The 22,537-nt window shown below is 52.1% G+C and overlaps 7 protein-coding genes across 7 annotated transcripts; 4 read left to right on the top strand and 3 right to left on the bottom strand.

Moving 5' to 3' along the window:
• Positions 1–3,168: 3,168 nt before the first annotated feature.
• Positions 3,169–4,783, top strand: ASPACDRAFT_34123 (serine/threonine protein kinase SAT4; the record flags this gene model as incomplete). The annotated part of the gene is made up of 2 exons (XM_020200019.1): positions 3,169–4,593; positions 4,652–4,783. The coding sequence occupies 2 exons, from the start codon at positions 3,169–3,171 to the stop codon at positions 4,781–4,783; spliced, it is 1,557 nt and encodes a 518-aa protein (XP_020053082.1).
• A 3,197-nt stretch (positions 4,784–7,980) lies between these two features.
• ASPACDRAFT_80943 (amphiphysin-like protein RVS161) lies at positions 7,981–9,728 on the top strand. Its single transcript, XM_020205753.1, has 6 exons — positions 7,981–8,197; positions 8,278–8,328; positions 8,439–8,484; positions 8,554–8,627; positions 8,710–8,857; positions 8,926–9,728. Exons 1-6 carry the CDS (start codon positions 8,185–8,187, stop codon positions 9,377–9,379), a joined length of 786 nt encoding a protein of 261 aa, XP_020053081.1. The 5' UTR covers positions 7,981–8,184; the 3' UTR covers positions 9,380–9,728.
• A 51-nt stretch (positions 9,729–9,779) lies between these two features.
• ASPACDRAFT_46263 (aminoacyl-tRNA hydrolase) lies at positions 9,780–10,595 on the bottom strand (the record flags this gene model as incomplete). The annotated part of the gene is made up of 1 exon (XM_020201755.1): positions 9,780–10,595. The coding sequence occupies one exon, from the start codon at positions 10,593–10,595 to the stop codon at positions 9,780–9,782; it is 816 nt and encodes a 271-aa protein (XP_020053080.1).
• A 437-nt stretch (positions 10,596–11,032) lies between these two features.
• On the bottom strand, positions 11,033–12,609 carry ASPACDRAFT_124534 (rRNA-binding ribosome biosynthesis protein RPF1). The gene has a single exon (XM_020196738.1). The coding sequence runs from the start codon at positions 12,533–12,535 to the stop codon at positions 11,204–11,206; it is 1,332 nt and encodes a 443-aa protein (XP_020053079.1). The 5' UTR covers positions 12,536–12,609; the 3' UTR covers positions 11,033–11,203.
• A 645-nt stretch (positions 12,610–13,254) lies between these two features.
• On the top strand, positions 13,255–15,300 carry ASPACDRAFT_33519 (glycine--tRNA ligase; the record flags this gene model as incomplete). Its single annotated transcript, XM_020199963.1, has 2 exons — positions 13,255–14,841; positions 14,917–15,300. The coding sequence occupies 2 exons, from the start codon at positions 13,255–13,257 to the stop codon at positions 15,298–15,300; spliced, it is 1,971 nt and encodes a 656-aa protein (XP_020053078.1).
• A 289-nt stretch (positions 15,301–15,589) lies between these two features.
• On the top strand, positions 15,590–18,088 carry ASPACDRAFT_1873892 (uncharacterized protein). Its single transcript, XM_020198022.1, has 3 exons — positions 15,590–15,859; positions 15,935–16,741; positions 16,781–18,088. The coding sequence occupies exons 1-3, from the start codon at positions 15,722–15,724 to the stop codon at positions 17,813–17,815; spliced, it is 1,980 nt and encodes a 659-aa protein (XP_020053077.1). The 5' UTR covers positions 15,590–15,721; the 3' UTR covers positions 17,816–18,088.
• Positions 18,089–19,025: 937 nt separating this feature from the next.
• ASPACDRAFT_33698 (serine/threonine protein kinase CLA4) lies at positions 19,026–21,656 on the bottom strand (the record flags this gene model as incomplete). The annotated part of the gene is made up of 3 exons (XM_020199983.1): positions 19,026–19,438; positions 19,515–19,614; positions 19,671–21,656. The coding sequence occupies 3 exons, from the start codon at positions 21,654–21,656 to the stop codon at positions 19,026–19,028; spliced, it is 2,499 nt and encodes an 832-aa protein (XP_020053076.1).
• Positions 21,657–22,537: the final 881 nt, after the last annotated feature.

Below are 22,537 nucleotides of genomic sequence, written 5' to 3'. Positions count from 1 at the left end.
CGCACCCACATGGCAGGTAGTACATAGTTGTAGGACTGTGCTCATGTAGATCAGTAGGTTTCAGCCTCTCGTCAATCGAAGAACTCATTCGGGTGCACTGCAGGGCAGTCTGGCAAATGGGGCCGAGTCTGATCCGATGGAGGGGTAAGCTACCTACTCAGCATCTCAGATGCATCTGCGCTTATAACATTGATAGCGGGGCTTTCCAGCACAGGCAGCAGAAGAAGGCAAGAGGCGAACAGCTTATGATGGACCGAAAATGGATCTCAGAAAAGAGATTTCAGGCAAAGAGGGGTTTCCTACCCCCAGTCTGACTTACACATACTTACCCCTCAGCTTGCGGGTAGCCTGATTTCGCAATTGAAATATGGGCAAATCAGAGTGGGGAGTAAGTTAGCAAGACGCCACCGGCCAGCTTGCTGCACTCCGAAAGAAGCGCCACACCAAAGCTATACGATATACATATACCATGAAGACTACGATTTATTCCTATGTAGTAGTAGGATATCTCAGTCGGAGTCTCGATCTGACCACCCACTCAAGCTGGAGCCACCGAGTTGACTTGATGATAGTCGATGATGATAGCGATGGTGACGGTAATAATGGGGGTTGGATTGAGGCTGTGCAGAATGCAGGGCGTCTTCAGCAGTTCTGATCCGAAACCTACTCTTTAGTTTAAATTAACTGAACTTGGTTAGTAATTTACTTACCGATCACTGTACAGCTAGTTATCTTGAATTACTCATAAGTTAACAGACTTACTCATATGTAATCACCCAGAGCTGCTGAGCTGAGGGTTGACTAATCCATTTCCCGCCGGCGAGGGAGCTAACGTCATCTACAAATTGTGCGAGGCCAAGCGAATCCAACCGTGTAGGTCCTTCTTACATACTAGGTATTTCCGATCACGGACAGTGAACGTCATTCGACTAGAGCAAAGGGAACAGCGGAGAATAATCAGAAAAAGACCATCACAGACTCCTCGAGGGGGAACTACGCTTTATGACGATGGGTCAATGAGTCAATGGGTCAACAAGTGGCAGCAGGGGAAGGGGAACCGGACCTGATGAATGTGAACGGCTTAAGCCCAGGGATCTTCCGCACCGCAATGGAGTCTTGATGAGAAATCTCACAGGACGCCTCCCTTCACTTAAACCAAGCTAAGAAGGTTAAGGGGAGGCCAACGCCCCAGCGCCACTTTGTTCTTGATTATTGTTACATTCTTAGTGCTCCGTACCGTTGGCAGCATGCCCTGGTTGGTTTCGTATTTGTTCAATTGCGCTGTGCTTACTCGTACCTTTTAGGGTACACTAGGTACTGTACCATACATACCAAATGGTACAGCATTTAGTCTGTACTGTACTGTATCCGACCTGTTTGCTTCTTGATGTACACATATGTACATTTACTTCTGAGCCCAGGATCCAGGATGGGATGAACACTTTTTTTTGTTCCTGCCTGCTTGCTGCAAGAGCGCCAGGTCAGCAGAAGGGCGAGAAGCCGAGACCGGACATATAAGCAAACCAGTTCCTTCATAGTGCGAATCTGCAGACCGACCATCCATTGCTGAGCAAGGTTAGTACCAAAAGACATACGAATCGATACAGAAAGAACATTGAGAAAAAAGAAGACGGGTTGCAATCGGGGGTTCTGACTGAAACGGTGTGGCTGCGTGATAACCATACGGTGACATTACCAGGCGGGCCAGCTCAGAGGGCAGGAGACTCACTCACCCGAGGCCCCGGAAGCCCTGCGAACGGAGGAGCCGAGTCAGCTTAGGACTTTAAGCTATCTACCAAGTGAGTGGTGTAACTGAGGCGAAGGTGTAACTACATGTATGCGAAACCTAACTGTTAGAAACTGTGAGTTACTTGCTTAGTAGGGAGTACTTATAGGGGGAACCCAAGATGGTAAGGTCGAATGGGAGAATTCGGGGGATTCTTGTTCCTCTATCTCTCTCTCGCTCTCGCTCTTGCTCTCGTCGCTTCTCTCTTTCTTCTCATCTATCCCTTGCTATTATCTTTGATTGGGATAAAAACTGGCAAGTCTCAGCACCTTGGTAAGATAACTTCACAAAGAGCAGCCCCTCCTTCGATATGAAGTATGCAAGTATGCGAGGAAACTAAGATCGACTCAAATAGACAATCGACTTGATGATATCTAGTGAAGCAGTTACGGAGTATTGATCATTCTGTGGACAATAATTATTATAGAGGGACAGCAATTCAAAAGGGGAACGAAAATTAATAATAATAATATTAAAATAGAAAGAGAATACTGTAGAAAGAAAAGAAAGAACAGAAAGGTAAACCCACACAATCACTTTCCACAGTCCAGTGCAGTGCCACTGCCCACTGCCCACTGCCCACTGCAAAGTATTACTGATTGGCCTGGTTACTTACTTACCTACTTGCTACTAACTTACCTACTTACCATTCCCTCCTCCCTTATGATAATCGGATACTCACTATTTCAACCGCGCTCCCCCGTAGCTACATTTCCTACTCTCCCTCTCCCTCTCCCTCTCCCTCTCCTCATCTACAGTACATCATCCTCCTTTCATAAAGCGTGCGAATACCTTCCCGGTGGTAATTTTGCTCTACTCTGCTTTCGTACCTTCTGTCCCAAGGGTACAGTCGGCCGAATCTCTGTTGTGCAATTCAGTACTTGCAACTGGGTGTTCTCTCTTGAGTCATTCTTATTGCTGTGTTGTTGTCGTCTATATTGTTCGTTGTTTTCTCGTTGAGTTGATTATTCCTGCGGCTTAGTGTATTCAGGTTTTGGGGGTTCCAGCTCCTTCTCGGTATTTTATTTTACAAATCACCTCTGCAACTCTTGCAAATTTCCCAGCACCCGCCGTCACTTTCGTCACACCTCTTCTTCCTCTTTTCCTCCTTCTCAAGACAAAATCCGTCGCCTCAGGCCACCAACCCATCACCACCACCGGCTGGGGCCACCGCAACTTTTTTTTTACCCTTCCCCCCCCCAACTCCCTCCCTCCCCAGTTCCTCCATTCCTCCCCAGTTCTCCTTTCTATATTCAATTCTCTTCCAGAGTTATCTTTGGCCTTAGCAGCTTCGTGCTGTAGGCTTTCTTGCTCCCTCCCTACGTCGTGGGGGCATTCTCGCTCCTCTTCTTTTTCGTCTATATTATCTCATACTACCGCACATGACTCCACAATCGATTTCACCTGTACCTTCCGCAGTCTCTTCAGCCGCAACGTCACAGATTTTTCACGACTTTGGAGATGGAGAGTCCCAGGTAACACGTGCTCTTGCGGGCACACATCTGTCCGACATGAACGGGGACGCCCTCCCCTCCTCCCCTGGGCCAGTAAAGGCTCCCAAACCGACCATGGCCAACCGCATCTCTCGTATGTTCTCGAACACGGGCAAGACGACCCCTAAGGAGTTGGATCCGCATCGCGATTTCTCGGATAGCAGCTCGGATAGCATCAAAGCATCCTCCAATGGTAGTACGAAGCCTTCGAAACCCTCGTCTCGCCCTACCTCAAAACCCTCCTCAAGAGCGCCATCCCGTCAAACGTCTACCAGAGAGGACGAACGCAAGTTCAAATCCAGCAGTGGCAAGGACCAAAAAGAAGCTCCAGTCGCTCATCGACGCTTTGAGGTGCCCGGCGATGGTACTCACCTACATCACCTCAAGAGTGCCAGAAGGCAAGAGAAGCTGACCGACTTGCTCCGCGATATGCTGGGCGGCGGAAGAAAGAAGGAAGATCATGTCGAGGAACAGCAATTGTCGCTCATGTCTACTTGGATTGACCAATTCAAGACCGAACGCGACAAGCTTGCTGCAGACAAGAAGGGTGGCCCCAATGCCACGGCCTCGCTAGTTGACAAGTACGGCAAGTGTCAGGAGATTGTTGGTCGGGGTGCTTTCGGTATTGTCCGCATATCTCACAAAGTGGACCCTAAAGACTCTAGAGTCGAGCAGCTCTATGCCGTCAAAGAATTTCGCCGTCGGCCTCAAGAAACTACGAAGAAATATCAGAAACGGTTAACATCGGAATTCTGCATTTCCTCATCTCTCCGCCACCCCAACGTCATACATACCCTCGATCTCCTGCAGGACGCCAAAGGAGACTATTGCGAAGTCATGGAGTATTGTGCAGGCGGTGATCTGTACACACTGGTATTGGCCGCCGGCAAGTTGGAAGTTGCTGAGGCCGATTGCTTCTTCAAACAGCTCATGCGGGGTGTCGAATACATGCATGAAATGGGCGTCGCCCATCGCGACCTGAAACCCGAGAACCTCCTGCTAACTACCCATGGAGCTCTCAAGATCACGGATTTCGGAAATGGCGAGTGTTTCCGTATGGCTTGGGAGAAAGAGGCTCACATGACCGCTGGGCTCTGTGGCTCGGCCCCTTACATTGCCCCGGAGGAGTACATTGAGAGGGAATTTGACCCGAGAGCGGTCGACCTGTGGGCGACTGGCGTGATCTATATGGCCATGCGGACTGGGCGACACCTTTGGAGAGTCGCCCGCAAGGATGAAGATGAGTTTTATCAGCGGTACCTGGAGGGTCGCAAACATGAAGATGGTTATGCTCCCATCGAAACTTTGCATCGGGTAAGTACACCGTGAACCTCATGTTGGCAGACATGTAGACTGACACGAAGCTATGCAGGCTCGTTGTCGGAACGTCATTTACTCCATTCTGGATCCCAATCCTTCTCGCCGAATCAATGCCTCGCAGGTGCTTAAATCCGAGTGGGTTCGTGAGATCAAGCTATGTAAGGCTGGTGAGGAAGGATTCTAAAGCAAAAATCAACGATCAACATATCCACGCTGTTGGGCTCACCTTCAAAGCGCCGGGGATGGTCACTTGATAAGGGGGCCCATGGTCTCGGCGGGCTCAATCTTGCGTTAGTCGGGGCTGTGCATCCCCTATTGAGAAGTTGATCTCTTGTTTGGTGTGCGTGTGCCAAAAACAAAACCATAGACCCGGGTGGTTCATGTGTCTGCCGTTCTACAGGCGAATTTTCTTATCCTTCCGCCTGCTTCTTTCTCGGTCTGTCTTGCGACTGATACCATAGAAGGGGGCCCTTTTGATTTCGAAGCTATCATACCGGCGCATGTTTTCTGTCTCTACCACTATTTTATACTCCCTGCCTACTAGCTTATGGGTTTAGTTTGGTCTTCATGTTTCCATGTCAATGCAACGAACAGTCATGATCTATGAGCCACCTTCTCTTTAACATGTTCGATGCAACCTATATCCATTATCATTGACTATTCGTCGCTCACACTGCAAGGGCACTGCCCTTTTGTCTTCTTATGTTGTTTCTCTTGCTTTCTTTTCTTTTATTTTATTTTCTATTCCTTTCTTGGGATTTCTTTTGTTATGGTGATTCTCTCTTCTCGAGATCGGCTGGACGATCAGTCTTTCCTTGGGAGGATATTATGAGTTGGCTCAGCTGGAACCTGTCCTAACCATTTGCATCTTTATCGTTCGCTTGGGTCTACTTCACTTTCCGGTCGTTCTTGGTGTAATGGTCCTGAAATTATTGTACCATCAAAACTCTTATGGGACCGGGGATCGGGCATGTGTGTTTCTGGGATACCCTCTAGCAGCATATTCTCCGACATGATCATCTATGTCATTCTTCTCATTTCTCGTTCCTTGGCTGGATATTCTTGCTCGTCATTTAGTCGCCTTATTGCTGGCTATACTGCACAGCAGCGTTTGTTGTACCCAATACTGTCCGCGACTCGATATAATAGTGGCTCCTATGTACCGTACCAATCATGGAATATTTTAAGATAGAGGAACTGACCTGGTAATGCTCCAGTACGTGCGAGAACGAGGTTGTTGTCCAGTTTCTCTTTATGTGATCAAACCATTGACTAGGGATGACCTCATCAGCTGCATTAAGTTAATAGGCCAGCGATCAATCCAAGTCAAGAAATGAGTTCTAGTTCTGGCGCATCTAGTCACATTAGTCACTGTACTAACTCAGAGCCACCAAAAATACGAACAATGTGGAAGACAACAGTTTCAGCCTCGGTCGGGATCAAAATACCACGGTCGGATTCCCGATAACTGGCAGCTGCTCCACCGCTACCAACACTGACTGACAGTGGTAACTGCCAAGTAACATAAAAACACATGACTGGCACTTGTGCCGCATGCATAGACTGCATCGGAATGTGATCTAGGATTGATTCGGTGGTTATGTCTGGTTCGACCGGTCCAGCCCAGGACAAACGACGCAGGCCATGCGCACTCTCACATTGTAATAATGTAATAATATATGTATATTTATATGTTATGTTTGTACCCATATGTACATACAGCACTAACTCAGACCAGATGCAGGAATAGAACGCGCCGGGCAACGAGCCAGATCAAGCTTGCTTGGCGCATCCTGCAGTCCGAAGACGAACTCGAGCTTTCAGTCAAAAAATTGGTTAGTTTCCTCTGCGGGCCGTTCAAATGACCGATTGATTGACTGGCGTTATTGATGAGTGGAGATCGACAGCTCACTCAGTGAGTTTTCTTGACAGGGGATTGATTGATTGTTTTTTGATGCCGGGCTCACCGTCTGTCTATCTGGTAGTTCAGGGTCATTCACTGTCTATGGAGTAAACCCTCGGCTTCAGAAACCGAAAGGCCGTACTTCCGTACAGAGAGTTTTTAGGCTGCATTTGCCACTCCTCTCCCCTCCAACCCCTTGAGTCTGAGTGCTCATGTTGCTGTCTGATTCCGTTGGGGAAATGTCAAGCTTGGCACTGCAGCCAGCCCTATGCCAATGGAGAAGGAGGAAGACGAGGAGTTCCGGATGATCTTCCGCTCAGGGTAGGCAGCACTATTACTCTCTCTCTCTATCTCTCTCTCCTCTCTTGGCGAAGAGACGAGCGTCTGAACCTCCTACCTAACAGGCCCTCACTGCACTGCATTGCCACCTTATGGTTCGATTGAGAAGTCGAGAACCCGCCCACCGCTGCAAGGCGGATGGCCAAGAGTCCGATATCGGGTGGATCTTGGCAAACACATTGACTGGCTTCTCTCGGGACATATGATTTCGCGTACGTGCACTAGGGTGTGCACTAGGGTGTAAGTACGGAGTACCTACTGCATACATACTTGAAGGGAATCACTGGAAGTTTCAGTCGGTCGTGTTTTGTTTTTTCTGGCACGAGGAATCTCTTCTCCGAGGCCCCGGAGGGAGGATTAAATCCATACGAGAATGTATGTACAAAGTAGCTATGCTATGCTGTGCCTGTCGATCCTTCATTGGACCAACACACGATATTGTAGGTCTCGTACTCGAAAGTCATCAATCTGCTTGCACGAGGGGCTTCTGAGAATCCGGGGTGCAGAGCAACAAGAATGTTCAGGGTCTGGAGCCTGGTTCGGCCGAGGATGCGCTGCAATGACTTGGTGAGGGGAAAGAATTGCCGCAAGAGAATCGCTCCCCAGAGAAAGTCAAGAGGATTGACATGTTGTGATGAGATTGAAGAGTAATGTACAGTACAGTCAGTACATAACAATGTGTATTTGCAGTGGTTCACTGACTTACTGAGTGACATACTGACATCACTCCCACCTCCTATGTTAATTTAAGGAAGTTACATAGCAGGAGGCGGGCTGCAACGTTTCTTGATACTGGCAATACATGACGTAGAAGAAGAACAGGAGGAACGAACGGCAGATACAGTGATACACACAGTGAACATTACAGTACTGTATAGAGTACTGTGACTGACCACCCGTGTTCCTACAATACACTACAATACAGAAGTCATCCGCCCGCGGATCCCGGGCAAATGCGCACAGATTACTCTCCATAATACATAAGTATGTAATACTCCATACAGGACGAGTTGTAATGCAGAGAACATTACATGAAAGAGCACCGCCACATCATTTATAATTCGGTCGTCAGCGCCACAGTGATGGCAGCCTGCCTTGTCCCGCATTCATCGGGCATCTCCATCTGCTTTCGGAAAAGAGGCACCCTTTCCACATTACGTTTCACTCCCTCAGACTTGGAACTCGAACAACAACGAACTCGCGATTTGTTTGGTAAACACTTGTTAAATCCTTATCGGAGTGCATATCTCTTGCGGCCGGCATATCCTATCGGTTGTCTACATCCAGCCATTCATCGCTCTATCTCGAAGAATTCACCCCGACTCGCAAGACCCATCGTCATCATGTCCTGGGCAGGTGCGCAAATGCCATCCCTGCTTCTTGCAGTTTTCGCCGGTCCGCTTGAGACCTACTTCTAACACTTCTGGACTCTCTAGGGTTCAAGAAAAATGTGAACCGCGCAACGACGCAGGTGATGATGAAGACCGGTATGTTGTTGGCTGCCTGCGTACCCCGCGATGAGATTGTCTTCTATCATCCTCCCCCTCGATCGATCACGACCACCGACGGCTAACTCGAAATACTTCTTGCGAACTAGGACACGTGGAGCGGACCAACGATCGCGACTATGAGATTGAGGAAAGGTAAGGCACTGTCGGCACACGAACTGGTGATCAGTGGTTGGTCCGGGTCACTGATAGGCTCCGACTCAGGCGGTATCGGACCATGGAGGCTGCTGCCAATCGGCTACAGAAGGAGGCCAAGGGTTATTTGGATTCGCTGCGAGGTGTGTTCTCTATGAAGCCGCTTGCAAACCCGGGGAGAGTCTCCGAGGAGACAGGTTGCTAATGCGCAGACAATTTTATCAGCGATGACCGCCTCCCAGATGCGCATCGCCGAGACGATTGATGCTTTCTACGGCGATGCGGGTACACGCGATGGCGTCAGTCGGAGTTATAAGCAGGCGGTGGAAGATTTAGACGCTGAGACGATCAAAGCCTTGGATGGACCCTATCGGTAAATAACCCTTTGCGACTTACTGACGTCGATGCTCTTGCTGGTCAAGGCTGAACAGGCTGCTACAGGTCGACCGTGCTGGAACCGATTTCGCGATTCTGCGCCTACTTCCCGGATATCAATGAGTGTATCAAGAAGCGCAACCACAAGCTCCTGGATTACGATTCGATGCGGGCCAAGGTGAAGAAGTTAGTCGAGAAGCCTGACAAGGACGCCACGAAGCTGCCCCGGACCGAGCGCGAGATGGAGATCGCCAAGCAGGCGTATGAGCAACTAAACGAGCAACTGTTCACGGAGCTACCGCAACTAATCGATCTCCGGGTCCCGTATTTGGACCCTAGCTTCGAAGCCCTGGTCAAGATCCAGCTGCGCTTCTGTGCCGAGGCATACTCGCGCATGGCTCAAGTACAGCAGTATCTGGATGCGGAGACGCGGGATCAGTATGCTCGGGGAGATTTGGACAATCGGGTGGAAGAGGTGTTGCAAGAAATCCGGGACCTAAGCATAGCGGGCACTGTGTGAGGCTTCGGTTGTCGATCATGTTCCCCTTCAGAGAAGGGGGGGAAGGCGTTTCCATTACTTGCTATTCTTTCTCGGATTTGCGCTGTCGCTATTACCACCCCATATCTTCCTCGATGGGCTGCCTTTAATACTTGATATGCTCGTGGGTTGAGCAAAGGGTATCTGGGAGGGAGGAGGGAGGAGTGGGCTCTCTACCTTCCAGCTCCTTAGCCAGACACGGAGCATTTGTGTATGATCTAATTAGACTCTGGATTCGCGTTCCTCTTCTAAGGGAATGAATTGCATTTCATGGGTATCTGTAAAATATACGGCTGGGTCATGACTCCCCCAGCATCGAAATCTATCTTGCTTCTCCGCTGCTTGCTCAATGTATTGTTTCCATCCTTCCGTTTATGATCATTCACTTGAGCTCATCGTCCGACCGATAGAACTCGTCGGCCAGAAGATCCATGACGCGACCCGCTGCGGCGGCAATGGCATCCAACTCCGTCTGGGACATCTTGCCGAGGACATATTTCGAGACGGCCTCGGACGTTCTCTCCTTGGGGCGACCGATGCCCACTCCCACGCGCATCACTCGCGGGCTTGTCGCCGACTTGACCGGGTAGTGTTTCTTCGAACGCAGGACGTCGAAGATGTTCTGGAGGCCGTTGTGGCCCCGCAGACTGGCCTCATTCGGACCCCCGCGGCGAACCTTGACTTTTCCCAGCGGCGCCTCCAGCTCATCATGGAGGATCACCAAGGTCGGTTTGAAGTCGCGCACATTGCGCGGATCGGTGCCCCGGCGCTCCCACTCGGGCTGCTGCCCTCGCCCGGTGCTGCTGGTGGTGGTGGTGGTGGTGGGCAGGAACTCATACGGGATCGTCAGCTCCCCGCGCTCGGCGAGCTGCTGGTGGTTGATTCCGGCGCTGGGGAACTTCTTCATCCAGGTGTTGAGCGCCGGCACGACTTTCCCGCCGGAGACGTTCATCATCGCGGGGGACTCGAAGGTTTCGTAGAAGTAGGGCCGCGCGCCCCCGCGGCCCGTATGGGGGATCCGCGCCCGCAGGAGCGGGACAAGTGCATCCAGGAGGATGTGGCCGGCGCTGTGGCGGGTTTGGCGATAATGCTGGGGGAATCGATTCCCTATGGAGGCGATGAATAGGAAGCGGTGGGGGACTTTGATTATCGGCCCTGCAGCGGCCGCGGCTGCGGTTGAGGTGGGAGATATGGACATTTGGTTGTATGAGGAGGAGGTGGTGAAGGGGAAGGTGGAGGTGATGGTGGCCCACAGAGTGTGTGTATGGTGAAGTAGTACTGCACAGTACAATGTGGAAGGTGATTGTTGGTGTAGGTGTTGTAGAAAGTATTGTTGTTAATGGTATTCTCGGAGAAGGCATTGTTGCTCTTTTCCCTTTTTTTCTTTCGTTTTTTTCCCCTTTCTTTTTTTTTTTGGCTACAAAAAACCCCTCCGACTGGCCCTGGATCTACAGTACAACCAGGGCTTTCTTACACCCACCCAGCCCCTGGTGGCTTTCTTCTCTCATTGTCATGCTCTTGCTTTCGATTTCATTCTATCAGCCTGCGCGCTCCTCGAGACTTACCAGTATCACTCGGGCCCTTTCTTCCTACAACGAGTTTTGATGTCATGTCCATATATACACCAGAATGAATGATACGGAATAAGATAGTCGTAGGATGATATCCTGATGTAATATGAACAAGGAAATAAATCCCCTATAAAAACTGGGCTTCGGGAAAAGCAACCAACAAAACGCCCATCCAAACCCCAATGCAAACAAACATGGCTGGATATCTTCAAGATAAACAATGGGAGAAATTGCATCATAGCTGGAATTTGGTGCGGGTTTTTTCCATGCCACCCTTCCATTCCCACTCCTGGCCACTAGCCCGTTGTATACCCTTATCAATCCGGCGCAGCTTCAGGGTGAAGCGGGGTCCCAGTTCCTGCATACCAGCTCGAATGCCCTCAGCACCCTTCATCTCCTTGCCATCCGCACCTACAACTGCCTTTTCAGTCTCTCGCTTCTCGCGGAAGACGTAGCGGTGGCGACGAAAGAAGAGATAATCGCGACTGTTCAGGACGGTGACGACTTGCCGGCCTTGAACTTCCGGCTGCGCGGGGAACAGAGTACGGAATAGATGGGCCGTCAACAGACCCAGGGGAGTGCGGAAGTTGTTCAGGATGAGCTCGGGGAAATGATCGGTGGCATTTCCGTGCCCAGGAATGCGCTTGCCTTCAACCCAGTTGGACATAGAGAAATGAAACATTGGGCCAGTGGGCAGGTGGACGATATCCAGACCGGTGGGTTTCTTCTGATCTTCACGTAAAATTACCAGCGCAGTGTAGTTCCGATTCGAGGCGAATTTAGAGATCTCGCGGATGGAGAACTGATGAGCGAACCGATGGCGTGTGCGGCGGACATAGTGCGAGTTGGGGAAAAGGTCCGTGAGTAGCTCGGCCTCGTGATGAAGAGTTGAGTTGAGCGAGGTGGTGATGAGAATCTTGGGTGAGGGGTTTTCAAGGTTGAACAACGAGGGGAATTTGGCGGCCAGCGCATCGGGGACAAGACTGAGGTTAGTGCTCTTGGTCGATCGCGACGGGCTGGTCGCTCGCTCGGTAGCGGAGGGAAGAGCGGATTTGCGCCGTCCACGAGAGTCGCCCTCCTTGTGTTCATCATCGTCCTCTCCACCATCATCTCCATCTTCCTCGTCGTCACTGCTAGCAAGCATACTGTCCACATCGTCGTCCTCGTCTGAATGCTCCTCTGCACCATCATCGTCCTGCGAGTCCTCATCCCCCGACTTTTCGAAATCTTTCAAAGGTCGGTTCAGTTCATCTTCTTCTTCCTGCTTGCGTCTCTTGATGCGCTCCACATCAACACTCAACCCCAAGCCATCTTCAACGTCACTGCCGCCCTCATCCCATACACGTTTCCGATCAATGGTAAGTGGGATATTGCGTTTCAACCGTTCCTCCTTCAAGCGGGGGTTTTTGGCCTCTTCCTTCTTGAAGGCATATCGTTCGGTGCGGCGAGCGGAATCCTTGGCGCGCTTTCTCTTTATATGGAGCATCTGGCGGCGAAGTTTGTTGCGCGGTTTGATTTCCAAGCTCGCATCAGGCGGCGGCCGAGAGAGGCCCTTTCTGGACCCCATCCTAAGGAATATGTCAAGGTAATTCTCCCAATTGACTTGTGCTTGTGTAAAGCTAGGCAAAAAGACTATGGGGGGGGAAAAAAAAGAAATGAGACCGGCGGAATGATATCGGGACTGGAACAACAGCTTCCGGCGGTGAAAAACAGATTTGCTGCCATTGCGAGGCGGGAACAACAACCATACCCAATCAGGCAATGTGGAAGTTTTTATGCCCGTCCTTTCTTTGCATGGAAGCCAGCAATCATTCCCGATCAGTTTCAACTACGCCAGTTTAAGTTTAAAGAGAACTAATACTGTTCAATTGTCCTTCATCATCATCATCATCATCATTTCATACAGCAAATCTCATCTGCTGGTCTGACGTGCTGATTGATTGGTAGTTTGTAGAGACGTGGCGGATGACTCACTCGCAGCATTGTTCTCGTCTTTCTGCTCTCCCTCGTTTCATCTCTTCTCCTGTCCTGGTTCGGCCACGCCCACCGCCGCCGCCGCCGCCGTCGTCTTTTCTTCCCCGCCGCCGCTGCCCACTTACACTTTCTTCACTTCATTCCGCTGCCCCTCTTTTTCTTGCTTCAATCCCCGCGACTTTCGTCTCGTCTCCCTTCTCCTCCCTCTCCCCCTCCCCCTCCTCCTCCAGACTTTTCTCTACCTCCCCCATCCCCCTCCTTTTTAAGAGTCGTATTGCGCAATCTAGTCAAACCCAGAAGAAAAAGAAGAAAATGGCTACGATCAATACCAGGACCGGTCAGGTCGTTGACCGGAGTGTTTTGGACTCTATGCTGCGCCGCCGCCTCTTCTACACCCCATCCTTCGAGATTTACGGCGGTGTCTCCGGTCTCTACGACTATGGCCCACCCGGCTGTGCCGTCCTGAACAACATTGTCGACCTGTGGCGCAAGCACTTCGTGCTGGAGGAGGATATGCTCGAGGTCGACTGCACAATGCTGACCCCGCATGATATTCTCAAAACCAGTGGTCACGTCGAGAAATTTGCCGATTGGATGTGCAAGGATCCGAAGACCGGTGAGATCTTCCGCGCTGACCACCTGGTCGAGGAAGTGCTCGAGAGCCGCCTGAAGGGCGACAAGGAGGCTCGTGGCCAGAAGGTTGAGGTGGACGAAGAGAAGGAAGCCAAGAAGAAGCGCAAGTCCAAGCAGACCAAGGCTGTCAAGCTGGATGATGCTGTCGTCAAGGAGTACGAAGAAGTCCTGGCCCAAATTGACAACTTCGACGGCCCTGCTCTCGAGAAGATCATCGCCAAGTACGATATCCGCAACCCGACCACCGATGGCAACCTCCTTCCTCCAGTAGCCTTCAACCTGATGTTCCAGACCTCCATTGGTCCTAGCAGCAACATGCCTGGTTTCCTGCGCCCCGAAACCGCCCAGGGTCAGTTCCTCAACTTTCACAAGCTGTTGGACTTCAACCAGCAATCCATGCCGTTCGCCTCTGCCTCGATCGGCAAGTCTTTCCGTAACGAGATTTCCCCCCGCGCCGGTCTGCTGCGCGTGCGTGAATTCCTCATGGCCGAAATCGAACATTTTGTTGACCCCGAGGGCGGCAAGAAGCACTCCCGCTTCGCCGAAGTCAAGGACGTTGAATTGTCCCTGCTCAACCGTGACGTGCAGCTGTCCGGGCGCACTCAAACCGAGAAGATGACCATTGGCAAGGCCGTGGAGTCCGGACTGGTGGACAACGAAACCCTGGGTTATTTCTTGGCTCGTATCCAGCTTTTCCTGCTCAAGCTCGGTGTGGACCCCAGCAAGCTTCGTTTCCGCCAGCACATGGCCAACGAAATGGCCCACTATGCTGCTGACTGCTGGGACGCTGAACTGCAAACCAGCTACGGCTGGATCGAGTGTGTCGGCTGCGCCGACCGCAGCGCTTACGATTTGACGGTGCACAAGAACAAGACTGGTGCGCCTCTGGTTGTGCGCGAGCCTCGCGCTGAGCCCTTGAAGATTGAGGAGTGGCAAATTGACCTGGACAAGAAGAAATTCGGTCCCCGTTTCAAGAAGGATGGTAAGACCGTTGAGGCCGCTATTGAGGCCCTCTCTCAGGATATGCGGGAGAAGCTCTCTCTGGATCTGACACAGAACGGCAAGATTGAGGTGCCTGTCGAAGGTGTCGGTGCCGGCTCGGTCGAGCTGGACAGCGAGCTGATCAAGATTGAGAAGCGCACTCGGGTGGAGAACGTGCGCGAGTACACTCCCAACGTCATTGAGCCGTCCTTCGGTATTGGCCGTATCTTGTACAGCATGATGGAGCACGTCTACTGGTCTCGTGAGGGTGATGAAGCTCGTGGTGTAAGTCTATCTTCCTTCTTTTCTCAACCCACTGCATTTGCTAGACACACCGAACTGACTAAAATTGCTATACAGGTTCTGTCCTTCCCCCCCGCGATTGCTCCGACCAAGGTGTTGATTGTCCCTCTGTCGACGCACGCCTCCTTCGCGCCCCTTAGCCAACGGCTGATGATGTCCCTCCGCCGGATGGGTATCTCCAATCGGGTGGATGATTCATCCGCTAGCATTGGTAAGCGCTACGCGCGCAATGATGAATTGGGCACCCCCTTCGGTATCACTGTCGATTTCCAGTCGGTCAAGGACCAGACGTTCACTCTTCGTGACCGCGACTCGACGAAGCAAGTCCGTGCCAGTGAAGCGGAGATCTTGCAGGCCCTCAAGGCTCTCGTCGATGGTGAGGAGACTTGGGAGGACGTCCGCAAGCGTCTGCCTGAGTTCACTGGCCAGGAGGTTGATTAGACAGCTTAAGTCAAGCGGATTTAGACCATTGATGGCCTCTGATTGGGGGCCTTTGACATTCCATGTCTCTATTCTATAATAAAGAATTTTTCATTCAATAAAAATGAATGTTGCAACTTCCTCTCCATTTGAGATAGAGCGTAGTACATAGTTTTGGACGCCAAGCGCAAGCCTGCCGCGGCCGGGATCATCAACGTCATGGCCAGTTGGCAGTCTCCCCATCCATGCCCTTGATTAACCTTGCATCTTCTTCTTCATTGACTTTGTTACTCTCCCTCGGTCTCTCTCACCCTGATCACCTCCCTTCCTCACTTGTCGTCTTTTCGTCCCCCTTTTATCCTTCATTCGGTTCTATATACCGGATCGCTTTCTTCTTTGTTCCCCCTTTTTGCGGACTGTTTGACCTTTGTGCTCGCCAAGCATGGCACCCTCAATCCCGTCCGCTAAGCTGACTCTTTCTTGTCCTCTCTTCGCCGCTGATTTCGACCCGCGCAATCCTGGATTTTTGCTCGTTGCCGGTGGAGGAGGGGAGGGTCGCAGTGGAGTGGGAAACAAAATCGCAAGTCTGCCTCGTCGCCGCCTCGGTCCAGTCCTATGAATCTACCTGCTAACGATCATCCCGTGCTGTAAACAGGTCCTTCTCGATTCCTCTAAACGCCATACGCTCTCTCCAGTCGTTGATATCGACTTGTCGCGCGATGAAGATTCGGTGACCTCGCTGGCAGCTGCGCTGCCTACGGAGGACTCGGTCATTGCCTTGGCCGGCATCAACAGTTCCGTCGAAGAACAGAAGCGAGATAACAACCAACATCTACGGTCCTTTCGCATCGATTACCCTCCACGCAAAGCCCTTTCTGGAGCCGATCAGGTCGTTGAGTCGTCAGAAGACGGCTCGCCTGCTGCGCCGACTCTTGGGAAGACTACGCCCTTGTCGCGCGCCTCGCTCTTCCGCACAGCCAAAGGCTCAAAAACATCCGACACTTACCAACGCCTTCTGCGCCTTTCCCCGTGGAAGCCCGATGCGCAGTCCCCTCGCGTAGCTGCCATCGCAACCGGTCTGGCGGCGACTGGCGAGATTGTCTTCTTCAGCGCGACCGCTACCCCCGGGCAATCGGAGGTTATCGGTCGAGTTCGGCTAGGCAGCGATGAGGAGGCCGAGGACATTGATATCATTGAATTAGACGACGAGACGGGCACCTTCCGCTTTGCCTACAGCAATGGTGTCGATGTTATTGTAGGCCAAGTTGCTGCGGGAACTCGCTCAAATGCCACGCCGGACATGCAGTGTATTTATACGACACCGGTCCCGGAGAAGGGGCCGCGGACTAGGCCGAAATTCCGGGCGTTGCGCTTCCTTTCGCCAACCAGTCTACTCCTTCTGCAGAACTCTCCCGACCGTAAGGGCTGTGAGCTGATGATCCTTGATCTCCGAAATGCGCTGGTCCCCAATCCAGGGGAGAAGAAACTGCAACAACAGCAGCAAAAAACCACCGAGAAAGCAAGCATCATCCGGCGTAAAAAGCTTCGCAAGACCATCAAAATCGGTCTTGGTTTGGATGTCTGCCTTCTAGGCTCTGGGAGCGACGACCCCGTTAACCAGCAGCAGCAGGCCATCATCGCAGTCTCTGGAAGCGATCAATCCATCGAGCTTCTGACCCTCGAACTCAATCCGCTCAGCAGCCGGGGCGGCTACGGCCCTCTCCGTCACTATACTACTCTCCCCGACGTGCACCCATTTTCCATGACCAAGCTTTGCTTTGCTCCCTTCCATTCACCCCTGCACCCGGTGTCGGCCGCGACTCCTCCGCAATGCGTTCGATTGGCCTCGGTCAGCATGGGCAATACGGTCGTCGTCCATACTCTCCCACTCTCGCCCTGCCCCCCCACTAGCCGCAATCCTCGCTACGTCTTGTCTATGCCTGGAGAATCTGAGATCTGGACCAATTTCTCCAGCGGGTTTGCCGCCCTTCTCTCCATCCTCATTGTCTGCTTCGTCCTGCAGGCGTTCACCGAGATTCGGGGAGCAATGCCTCCCTACCTCGGTGCTACCGAATGGCTCCCCCCGCATATCCGGGACGCTGTAGCTCGACCATATTACCCTCCTCCTTCCCCACTTCCGCCCTCCCCTCTCCCCCCGGCTGACCTCTCAACCTCGTCCCCGGGATCACTTGTGGTGGCCAGAGCCCCCAGCAACAGCCCCATATGCGCATCATTGACCCCCTCCCCCATTCCTATCCTCGCACCGGGCAAATCCTCGTTCATCTCCTGCGATCCAGCTACGAATCTGCTACTTGTGGACTCCACCCCAGCAGATTCCGTCTCATCCTACCGCCGTTGGCGAGATGTCCAAAAGGCCGACCGCGCTCGGTGGACTCGGGGGCTGACCGAGGCATGCTACGGTCTGTTGCCCGCGTCGGATCTGGAGTCCGAGTCCGCGTCGGATGACGATTCTGTTCCGACCGGTGTGTTCTTCGGGGATCTGTGTCCTACCAACCCTGTTGAAGACCTGTCTTGATTGTTTGGCCTCCTTCTTCCTGCGGCTCTTTCTGCCCTCCCCGCATTTTATACACTATTCTTATGATATCGGGTTCATCAAATTCGAGGCTTAGCTGGGAAATCAAGATATAATGAAATTGATGCTGCCTGCCCTGCGTTGCTAGGCTTAAATTAAGAAACATCACTGAACGGTGATTAAAGGTTTGGCTGGGTCGAGTGATATGTTTGTATATACTCGCTTGGTTATTGCCGCAGTCTTGAAAATATATAGTACCACAGCGGTTCGCCTGAACATGCTCTTCTGATCCAGACCCATCCTCCTGTGGTGGCTGTCCTGCAATGGCCGGGCTCAGCCTTCTCGTGGTTTTTACTTGTATGCCTACCTACCTTACTGCGGTAAGGTCAACGGTATATGCTACGTGAAGCATTGAATATGACGTCATTCAAAGATCACATCAAAGGAACAAAGAGAGGATATTTTCTATTTTGGTTCTATGTCCGTCCCTTGGGAATCGCATGGGAAAACAACCACATAGGGGCTCTATTGCGTCGGTCTTCGTTCCTTATGAGGTCGACTGCGCTCCCTCTGCATGCCAGCAAACAGTGATCAAGCTATCGTATCACGGATTCGTTGACTGGCATAAATAGGTGGGAAATGAAAATCAACGCAAAAAAAGGCGGCATCACTTGGACTGTCTATCATGCACCCTTCCGTCTTTTCCATCGACTGTGCACTCCTCTATTATCAGAACGTCCGCGCATGTTCAGCAAAATAGCTTCTCAACTGACAAAGCAGTTAATATCATCCAGCCACTCACATATCTTGCTGTTTCGAAGTCGCTGCACTCCCTTGGGCAGGGACAATTCAGCAGAGGCCATTCCCACAGCGTCCCGCAGCGAGAAGTGGGCGGGCAGCAAAATAAGAATTATGCACAAATGTAAAATGTATAAGAAAAATGGCGAGGGAGGGCCTTGAAAGGGCCGAAGAAAAATCAGTATCAAAAACGCCGAAGCATCCATGCCAAGTCCGTGCGTAGCAAAGTGTGGATATCACGATAAGAATTTGGGTGCAATGGCGGGTCGTTAAAGGGATTAGCAAAATCGAACGGCGGTGCATAAATGTGACCCATATGTGTGGGAGGAAACAAGATCTGGTTTAAATCATCAAAGGGTACCGAGTGAGCACTGTAGCATGTAACGACCCGCGCTGGGATCTCTCCCCTTTTCGCTTACTGCCCGCTGTTTTTCTTCCAGCGCAGCAGCTCTGCAAGGCTAGCCAGACTGCATCCCATCTTAAGGAACTCGTGTGCCAACAACTCATCCGCCGTAGCACGGCTACGGACGTCAACGCAGAGGCAGACACTGAGGAAGGATTTGAGCTCTTTGCTGAGCTTTTCGGGCTTCTTCAGACGAGGGGTGCCGTTGGTGGCGATAAGATACAACGCTTTGAGGGGCTCCTCATTCAGGTACGGAGGCTCGGACTCGATCATCTCGATGGCCATGATTCCCAATGACCAACAGTCGACCTTGGGTCCGTACTCTTTCTGTTTCACAACCTCGGGGGCCATCCAGTACGGCGTACCAACCATAGTAGCCCGTTTGCTCTTCGACTCTGTGAGTTTAGCACAGAACCCAAAATCGGCTGTGATAAAAAGAAAACAATGCGATCAGTTATGGGAGAACAATTTAAACAGTGCTTCAAGATAATCGCTACTCACTGATCTTAACATGGCCAGCTCGGTCCAAGAGCACGTTATCACTCTTGATATCACGGTGAATGATGTTCTGGCTGTGCAGATGAGCCAAGCCTTTGCAGGTCTAGTGAAAGCTCGAGTTAGTGTCTGTTATATGCGAGAAGGATCATTGCAAAGTACCTCTAGACAGATGGTAGCAATCTGGTCTTCTTGGATCACCTGGTTATTATCGATCACGTCGGTCAAAGCACCTCCTTCCATAAATTCCATGACGACCCACAACTCGTTGCTTTGCTCTTGCAAGAACGAGTCGAGGAAGTTTACAATGTTGGAATGCTGGCTGTCCTTCATGACGATAATCTCGTTGACGATCAGCTCCTTGCGCGGCTGACTGCGCAAATCCATTTGCTTGATGGCCACTTGAGTTCGCGGTCCATACTGACGGTACAGCTCACGGGCAACAGGAGATGTGGCATGCTCCTTGACCCGAGCCACATACACAGAGCCAGAGGCACCTTGTCCGATCTTGCGCTGCTTACTGTAGGACTCGTTCGGATTATTCTTCGAAACGACGGACCGCAACCGATCCATAACCTCATTTTCGCTCATAGCCGACATACGAACCTCCCTCTGCCGGGGCTCTGCCTTCTTAGTCAAAGCCGCTTCGGCTTGACGGACTCCATCCGGCACATTTGTTTTGCCTGTTGCCTGCTTGTTCGCAATGTTCAATGGTTTCACTGGCTGCACTGGCGCCGGGAGCTTGCTGGGAGGTGGGCCCTGGGCCTGCTGTGTTTTGGGACCACTGTTCGGAGTTCGTGCGGCTTGGGTCTGAGCGGGGTATCTTGAGCTAGGCGAGGCCTGCTCTGTGCGGCCATTAGCATAATCTCCAGGTCGCTGTCCAGCCGTGGGCGGGGAAGGTGCTGGACGCTGGGCAGTCAATTGACGCGAGGGATCGGGACGAGTCGAGCCCGGAGCCTGCGGAGCAGGGCGACTGGGCTTGTAGCGATCATCCGGCGATCCATACCCTCCCAGTTCCTGCTTCGCTAAGGGTACGCGAGTTTTAGGCAGTGAGGCATTGTACGCATCCTGCTCGTATCTACTTTGCTCCTCTTCCCGCTGACGCACCCTGCGAGCCTCTTCCTCTACGCGCCGCCGTTCCTGGTCTGCTAGCTCGTTCATTCGCTCCAGTTGCTGCTGCTGTTCCGCTGTGCGATCGGACTGAGCGGGAGACGAAGCTGCTGAGCGGCTGGTGGAGTACGATTGACTGGTATCCAGCCGTTGCGCGGGAGCAGGGGGTGGTGGACGAGGCGGCGCGATGGAATTGCCCACGGAGTTATTGCTGTGTGGTTTGGCCTGCTGGGTCGGGGGCGAGGCCAACCCGGCGTAATATTGCGGATTTTGCTCGCGCATCTTGATGTCGGAGTAGAACTCAAGGACCTCAATGACGGCCTGGGGGTTATTCTTATAGTCTTCCTTGGTAATGGCGGACGCAGTCAAGAGCTTCTCCCACTCCGGAGGTAAACCCACAAACGCGCCGGTGCGGGGATCGAAGCCGACATGAACACGATGGCTGAAGTTGGTCGGATTGCTCACACCGCCCATCCCTGGACAGCGCTCATAAATCTTGTCAATCCAGTCGTAAATCTCGTCGTCGCTCTTGACTTCACAAGTGATGCTCTTGGTAGGCACATCGCGAGTTATCAAGGCCGCTTTGGAGTTAGCATCTTTGAGATTGGCGAGCCGCAGAATCTCAAACGCCATGCGTGTATCTTCGGAGCGTGAGACGCCAGTGACGGCGGCCAGCGGGATCGACAGCACAACCTTGCCTGTCTCATTTTTCAGAAAGTCGAGACGAAATTCACGTAGGATAAGATACCGCTGGTTCCAAGTTGCCAGAAACTTGTCCTCCTTGCACCGAACGTAGCCTTCTTTGATTACAGCGACACCTCCCTGACCGGACTGTTCGGTCTTGGTACGTGTGAGGGTGGGTGTGCTTGTGTTGGGGAACAAAGATAGATTGGCGGGCCCGGGAGTGCTGGGAGAATTGAGACTCATTTGGCTGAACGAGGTGGCTACGGTCGGGTTTGTTGGCAAATTGAGGTTTGGCCGATCAGCGGGAGGGCGGGGGGCAGGCCCCGGGTTCATGAATTGGTCGGGGGAGTACATTCTGCGGCCGAGTCAGCATTGCCCTCAAAGGACAGTATGCGCTGTTGGTGTTGGGGTGAAACGGGGCTGGGAGTCAGAATGGTAGCAGCTGGTGAGGAAAAGAAGACTTGCTTACTTTCCAGAAGAAAGCCTCCGAGTTTGGCGGAGGGAGGAGGGGGGGAGGAGGGGGGGAGGGGGGGGGAGGGGGGGGGGCGAAAGCGTCAGGGGTGTATGGTGTGGGCTTCACGCGAATTGCGCAGGGGGTAAGAGGTACCCCAACCAAGCCAAATGGGGGCTGCGATGCGTTTCCCTGCAGAGTTTGTCAGGAAGCTCGCATAACACCAACGGATTCCACAATCGCAAATGCAGGGGCAATGAGAGGTGGCGGAGGAGACGAGGAAAGAAGGTGAAAACGCATGCGCATAGCATCAATAACTACCCGCGGGTACTGCTAGCACATCGTGGGGTAGGTATGTTGGAGAAGTAGTGAAAGATGCGAAAAAGGGGGCAAGGAGATTAGTGAAGACGAAGACCAATACATACGAGGAAGCAAAGGAACAATGGAAGGAGATGGCCAACACTCTTTAGAGGGGACTTATGCTGGATTACCTGTTCTCTTAAAGAAGTCCTTGAGAAAACCTCACCGAGCGTGAAGGGCACGTCTCGAGGTCGCTGCCCCGAAGTCCAGGCGGGGTGAGCACCGGCGATGGACACGATGCAGGCAAGACACGGCTGTATGGCAATGGATGGAGGGATGGAGAGGGACAAGGGAAGGACGAGAGAGGAAAAGAAAGACACGTCAAATGACACAGACGAAGGTTAAGAAATGACCAGGTATAAAGAAGAGAAGGAGAGGAGGAGGAGTAGGAGGAGGAGGGGAAGGGAAGGGGAAGGAGGGAAGA

Source organism: Aspergillus aculeatus, assembly GCF_001890905.1.
Source record: "Aspergillus aculeatus ATCC 16872 unplaced genomic scaffold ASPACscaffold_15, whole genome shotgun sequence".
In the NCBI taxonomy this organism is placed as follows: domain Eukaryota; kingdom Fungi; phylum Ascomycota; class Eurotiomycetes; order Eurotiales; family Aspergillaceae; genus Aspergillus; species Aspergillus aculeatus.
The sequence above is the reverse complement of the archived record's forward strand: the minus strand, read 5'-3'. Positions and strand labels throughout refer to the sequence as shown.